Source organism: Lupinus angustifolius, chromosome LG16 (assembly GCF_001865875.1).
Source record: "Lupinus angustifolius cultivar Tanjil chromosome LG16, LupAngTanjil_v1.0, whole genome shotgun sequence".
Taxonomy (NCBI): domain Eukaryota; kingdom Viridiplantae; phylum Streptophyta; class Magnoliopsida; order Fabales; family Fabaceae; genus Lupinus; species Lupinus angustifolius.
Window position 1 is genome coordinate 14,681,935 of NC_032024.1, and position 7,238 is coordinate 14,689,172.

The 7,238-nt window shown below is 32.3% G+C and overlaps 1 protein-coding gene across 1 annotated transcript in view; it reads left to right on the forward strand.

The window, feature by feature from the left end:
- Positions 1-2,996, forward strand: part of LOC109329043 (probable pectinesterase 8) — a 5,936-nt gene extending 2,940 nt beyond the window's left edge. The window contains exons 4-5 of the mRNA XM_019562706.1: positions 67-326; positions 2,713-2,996. Of these exons, the coding sequence (XP_019418251.1) occupies positions 67-326; positions 2,713-2,866 (414 nt within the window). The 3' untranslated portion in view covers positions 2,867-2,996. The remainder of the gene's footprint in view (positions 1-66; positions 327-2,712) is intronic.

Below are 7,238 nucleotides of genomic sequence, written 5' to 3' on the forward strand. Positions count from 1 at the left end.
TTTTTTTTTGTAGAAAATAAGAAAAATACTTGAATAATGTTGTAAAGAAAACATCTTTACGTACAGAATTGTCAACTAGTTTCAATAGCCAATCCAGTATCCCCGGGGCAAAGGAGCATAAATGGTGCTATTACAGCTCATGGTAGAGTTTCAATGGATGAAAATACAGGTTTTGTATTTGTAAATTGTTCAATAGGAGGCAATGGAAGAATATGGTTAGGTCGTGCATGGAGGCCATTTTCTCGTGTTGTTTTTGCCTTCACAGCAATGTCAGATATTATTGCTCCTGAAGGTTGGAATGATTTCAATGACCCTTCAAGGGATCAGTAAGTATTCAATATTTTTCTCTTCAAAATATATTCATCATATTCTTGTTGCAACATAAATTTAAAAAGTAAAATAATATGGGCTCTAAGCCTTGTTGAATATAAAAAACTTGAGAAATAATATATAAATATAATATTTATATACTGTCAATGTAAAGATTTATGCAATTTCCGTATATCATCCCCCATTCATTTATATAATTTTTTGAAGAATCAATATTGATAAAAAATGAATGATAAATGGTGCAACGATAATATATAAAATTCATTTTGTAAGTACTACTATTGAATAATTTCTAATTTCATATTTAACTCTTACCATTTTTTAATTATACAAAAAAACAATATAATCGTAATTAGGACAATAAAATAAGGGAATAAAGTATCTCATGATATAAGGAGATAAATTATCTCATCCTATCAGTAAAATTATACATGTGTCATATTTCATCTTTTTCTATATTATTCTTATAAAATAAATAATAAGAGAAAAGAAAAACTGCACAATCACATCCTTAAATTTGTACACAAAAGGTCAAACATCAGATCTTGTGAGCTGCACATGTTGAAAAAAACATTCACACACCTAAAAAGTAAGTGGTTAATTACCCACAAAGGTTAGGGGCTAAGTACAACAAAATTGTACACTAATGTAACTACTCCTTTAAGTTGAAGAGTGCAATATTTTACATAGAGTTCACCATTTATCCTTCATTTTTATTACCTTTTTTTAAATAATGAATAATATAAAATATGAATGGTGATGAAACAATGAGTGAGAATGTATAAAACTTATACACATTTTTTCTCTAAGTTGAAACCATTCATCTCACCAAAAAATATGTATTGTATGGTAATAACCATTACATTAACTGTAAGAATATAAAGGACATCTAATACAAAAATATAATGGACATCTAAAAAAAATAAACATCAATATAACTCTCCAAAATCAAATAGATAAGAATGTGGCCATTTGTTGACATGCTAGTAAATATATGGAAGGAGAACTTGAATGCAGTTATGAAGAAATTTTGTCTTCTTTTTCTGTTAGATTTTAAATTATTCTTTTGATTTTTTTTGATAAAATCGTAATTATATTGCTTGATTTTCAATTATTTCAAATTTTACATTAATGTTTCATATAATTATTTGTATATATCTTAGACATATTTCATACTACATTATGGCTCTTAAAATTTATACTTATATTTTAAAATTTCATTTTATTATGTCTAAAATTAATTTTTTGATTATCACTCATAATAAATCTTATAACTTTGATTTGTTGAAATTTTGTTCTATATAACTTTAATTTATAATATTAAACCTATTGGAAAAATATTGTGTCATAAGCATGAGAATGTCAAAATATTAGTATTAATAACATGAAAGAACCGAAAAGTCAGTCATGTTCTTAAAATAATTTATATCTTAAAATGGTTTTATCTAATCGCGGATGTTCGGAATTACTTGAACAATCGGTAAAGGATAAAAATAACTAAATAAATACTAATTCGAATTACTTTTACAAACCCAAGTAACCAGTTTTGTATAAAAGTTTAATACCTTATATTGTAATTTTTTTTATAATGTAACAACATTATTTATAATTTACTCATATTATTTTATCTAAAAAATAATGATAATTAACACATGAGTAATAATAATATATTAATAATATAGAACATAAACTTCTTTGTTTCACCTCATTATGAATCTAGGAATAATATATTTCTTATAAATCCTTCATTAGTTATAAGAAACTGAGATATGTCATTTTAAATTAATAACAAAATGTTAATTTCTCACACTTCTTATATTCAAGTTTTATTATTAGCTTTAGTGAGATGGTCTTCACGTTGAATAATGATTTAATGTCCAAAAGAATATCTTAAATCATGCATCATATCAATGAAAATATATCATGTCAATTAAAAATATATTATTTATTTATTTTTGTTTCATTGTTATCTATGCATGATTAGATTTATAACATGGTCTAAGACAACAAAATCTTAGAGTAACCCTAATGACAAACAATAACTTCATTTTTATTTGGGTCTCACACATTATTTTGAATTTTGTTACAACTTTCTATAAAATAAGAACAATATATACTTTTTCTCACATTAACAAACATCATTCTTATTCTTATTTACCCCCACAACATTTACATTTTTCCTACAATATCTATATTTTTTCTATGACATTTACCTATCTCCTCACTTTCTTTTAGCTAAAAATGATAGAGTAAATAACAGACTAAAAATGTGCTTAATCTTAAGAATAACATTAAGAACATTGACTATAATTGCTCTTATTCATTGTTCTCCACATATGTCTGCACGTTACTGCTGATGAACTTATTTGGGAACTCATGCAGGACTATATTCTATGGAGAATATAATTGCTCAGGGCTTGGGGCTAGTATGACTTTGAGGGCATCTTATGTACAGAGATTAAATGATACACAAGCTTTTCCATTCCTCAATGCAAGTTATATTGATGGTGACCAGTGGTTGGAAATTTACAAATAAGCAAACCTTCCATTGCCCATTGTTGGAGAATTTCTGTAGATAAATCACCGTTCTATTCAATAGTTGTGACTTGTGATGTACTAAATAATCATTTAATACTTCAATAAAAAATCATTTAACACCGATTAAATTTACAATAATTGTGTAAATTTTGTTTTTAGATCAATTTTTCCTTTAATCGTCATTTTTTCGTCTATTTATTTGGACTTAAATGCATTTTTTATAGGTTACAATAGTATCAAGCTGGCCCATGCAATTCTAGACTTAAAGCAAATTTTAAGATTAAACCTTTATAAACTCTAGTTAAACAATATATCGAAAATAATAAGATCTTATTTGAAGTTTACTTTTCCAACTTTATAAGATGTAAAAATTACTTATTAAATTATCAAAATTAGTTTCATTTGATATTCTTTTCTGGTGATAGTAAAATTAATTCATTTAATATATTTAGAGACTGCGTTAGATAAGATTTAATTAATTATATTTTAATATAACTATTTCCGCTATAGAAATTCTTTGAAGCTGTTAACATTATTCTATAAACAATATGTACATTTGGAAAAGAATGAAGTCTTCCATGTCTAGTTGATTATTTCAATTAGTGTGTCACTTTCTGCTTGTATAGTTTCTTTTAAACTCTCAATTCTAAATATATATATACTTAAGCAATTATTATGTTTTATGGAACTTTATTTAAAAAAATTCCTTTAAAAAATTCCTATATAATGATATCAATTACTCAATTGACACGTAAAGATATAACAAAGAATACATTCGTACGTGAGAGTTGAATATTATCATCTTGGAAGAAATGCAGACTAGGATTCCAAGACTATGTTGGGTTATATAGCTACGCACCAAGCTCGCTAAGTTTTATGTGCTAAGCTGACCGAGGAAGCAGGGTCAGGATGCATCAAGCTGACCAAGGTTCCATCTCTGTGCATCAGTGAGAATGTACAACAGCTTGGGTTACTTGGGGATCACAATTTCCCATGAGTTATTGTTAAATTCTCTAAGTTAGTTATTGGTAGTTTCGACACACACACAGATAGATATATATATATAATTTCAGATAGTTGAATCAATATACTTAATTGAGTTTTACATTCCTTTGTTCTCTTCTTCATAGAAACCTTATTCTTCGATTATCAAGACTTCAAGAGGGTATGAAAGCTACCTCAGCTCTCATTTGCCTTTCCATTCTTCGAAATCTCGAATTATTCATTTGCTTCTCTCTAATTCTAAAAACATCCTTCACGGTTATTCTTCATTTCTTTGTGACGTATCAAAGTTATGAAGATTTGATATGAATCATTCAAATCCCTCCTTTCTCCATTCCAATGAAAATCCAACTATTATTCTTGTTTCTCCCATTCTCAATGATAAGAATTACCATTCATGGTCAAGAACAATGAAATTAGACCTTCAATCCAAAAATAAATCGAGGTTCATAGATCAAAGGATAGACAATGGATTAGATGCAACACCATGGTCCTGTCATGACTTCAACATTTTGTTGAAGAATCTATAGTAAAATCCATTATCTGGATTGATGATGCAACAATAATGTGGAGAGATCTTCATGATAGATTTTCTCAAGATGATGTGTTTTGTATAGATGATCTACAAGAGGAATTCTACAGATTAAGCCAAGGTAATTAATCAATTTATGATTATTTCACTCAATTAAATATCCTTTGGGAAAAGATAGAGAACGTCAGGCCAATAGGACATTGCAAGTGTGCAATTCCTTGTTCTTGTGCTTTAGTTGATTTGATGAAGAAGTATAGGGATCAAAACTATGTGATTCGATTCCTAAAAGTATTGAATGATCAATACTCCCAAGTGAGATCTTAGATCATGTTGATGGAGCATTTACCTTCCATTAGTAAGGCACTCTCTATGTTAGCACAACAAGAAAGATAGTTCAACACACCAATTCTCTCAACCATGACTGGTGAATTTAAAGCCTTGGCAATCCAGTCACAAAACAATGGACAATTCAGAAATAATTCAAGATCTTATTTAGATAGAGGAAGAGGAAATCATTCTCATAGAGGAAATGGTAGATTGTCATACAAGGCTTCAAGTAGAAATCAAATGGGAAGGTTCTGCGTGTTCTATGAAAGAACAAATCACATTGTTGATACATGTTTTCTCAAATATGGTTATCCCCCTGGGTATAACAGTAACAAGCCCAATAAGATGATGAGTAATGCTTCTAGTTTTCCAGTGGAGGAAGGACACAATTAGGGTGATTGGCTGGTGCCTAAAGAAAAGGGAACTTTTTCCCTTACTGATGAACAAATCAGAGACATTCCGGTGTTGCTTGAAAGAACTAAGAATGACAATGGCCAAGTTGTTGTGATTTCTACCATTTCTGATGTGTTGGGAATAAGCGAACAATCAAATAGTAAAGAGTATAGAGACAAGAGAATAACACAAGAGATTTGGTAACGAGGTTCAGCCAATTGTGCCTACGTCCCCAGGAGCGTTGAGCGACTACCACTATATATTATTAGAGAATATGGATTAGTGTTTTACTATTCTTTTCCTTGTTACATTATGTTTACATAACATCAATATATATAGCCCTCTACCCTAACCCCTTTACATCAGCCCAAGCCCATAACTTGTATTGCTGTTATCTAGAGATATGAGTCATTGCACAACAATCTCCACCTTGGCGAATATCATCAATCTCCATCTTCCGCCATTGGGTTGGGGGCGCTCTATAGTCCATCATCAGTGAATGTTCAACAAGCTCAGGCAATTTCTGAACTTGTCCATGGTAACTTGTTTGGTTAACATATCAACTGCATTTTCTGAAGTGTGAACCTTCTGCAATAGTATCTGCCCACAAGCTACCAACTCTCTGATCTTATGAAATTTCACATTAATATGTTTGGTCCTAGCATGATACACCTGATTCTTTGCCAAGAAGATAGCACTCTGACTGTCACAATGCAGCGAAACTCCACCTTGCTCAACGCCTAACTCATTTACTAGTCCCATAAGCCACAAGGCTTCCTTAGAAGCTTCACCAGCTGCCATGTACTCTGCTTCAGTTGTGGACATAGCAACAACAGACTGAACTGATGATCTCCACATAATTGGTCCACCTGCAAGGGTGAAGACAAACCCCGTTGTGGACCTTCTATCATCCAAGTCTCCTGCATAGTCCGAATCAACATAACCAATAACTGAAGGCTTACTCTGTTGGCTGCCAAACATGATCCCGAGACCGGTAGTCCCTTCAAATATCTGAAAATCCATTTGACTGCTTCCCAATGTTGCTTCCCTGGTTTCGACATGTACTTGCATACTTGACTAACTTCTTGTGCCAAGTCCGGTCTAGTACAAACCATAGCATACATCAAGCAACCCACTGCACTGGCATATGGAACCTTTGACATGTATTTCTTCTCTTCATCTGTCTTTGGACACTGATCTAGGGAAAGCTTGAAGTGATTTGCCAATGGAGTGCTCACTACTTTAGCATTGCTCATATCAAATCTCTCTAAGATCTTTTCAACATAGCTTTGCTGGGAGAGCCATAGTTTTCTAGCTCCCCTATCCCTGTGAATCTCCATCCCAAGAATCTTCCTAGCAGCCCCTAAATCTTTCATGTCAAACTCCTTACCTAGCATGACTTTCAGCTCATTGATATCACTAAAATGATAAGCAGCAATCAACATATCATCAACATAAAGTAACAGCTAAATAAATGAACCATCGTCAAGGCTTCTCACATAAACACAGTAATCATACTCACAACGCTTATAACCAAGCTTCAACATATAAGTGTCAAACTGCTTATACTAATGTCTGGGAGACTGCTTCAACCCATATAGAGACTTCTTCAACTTGCAAACCAAGTGACTCTGTCCAGCTGCACTGAACCCCTCTGGTTGTGTCATGTAAATTTTCTCCTCTAATTCACCATGGAGAAAGGCAGTCTTCACATCCATCTGTTCTAAGTGCATATCCCAGCTGGCTACCAAGGCAAGCACTGCCCTGATAGAAGTGTGTCTCACCACTGGGGAGAAAATCTCATTGTAGTCGATCCCCTTCTGCTGTGAATACCCTTTTGCTACAAGACGAGCCTTGAATTTTTCCCCTTCTTTTTCTGATACTGCTGGCTTCCTCTTGTACACCCACTTGCACCCAACTGCACGCTTGTCTGGGGGCAATGGAACAAGCTCCCAAGTTTGGTTCTTCTGTAGAGACTCCATTTCCTCCATCATGGCACTCATCCATTGTTCTTTCTCCTGGCAGTTTATAGCCCCTTGAAAGCTACATGGATCTCCTGAAATGATATGGAGAGCAACTGAAGCCATATCCTCAAAGCCATATCTCTCTAGAGGTT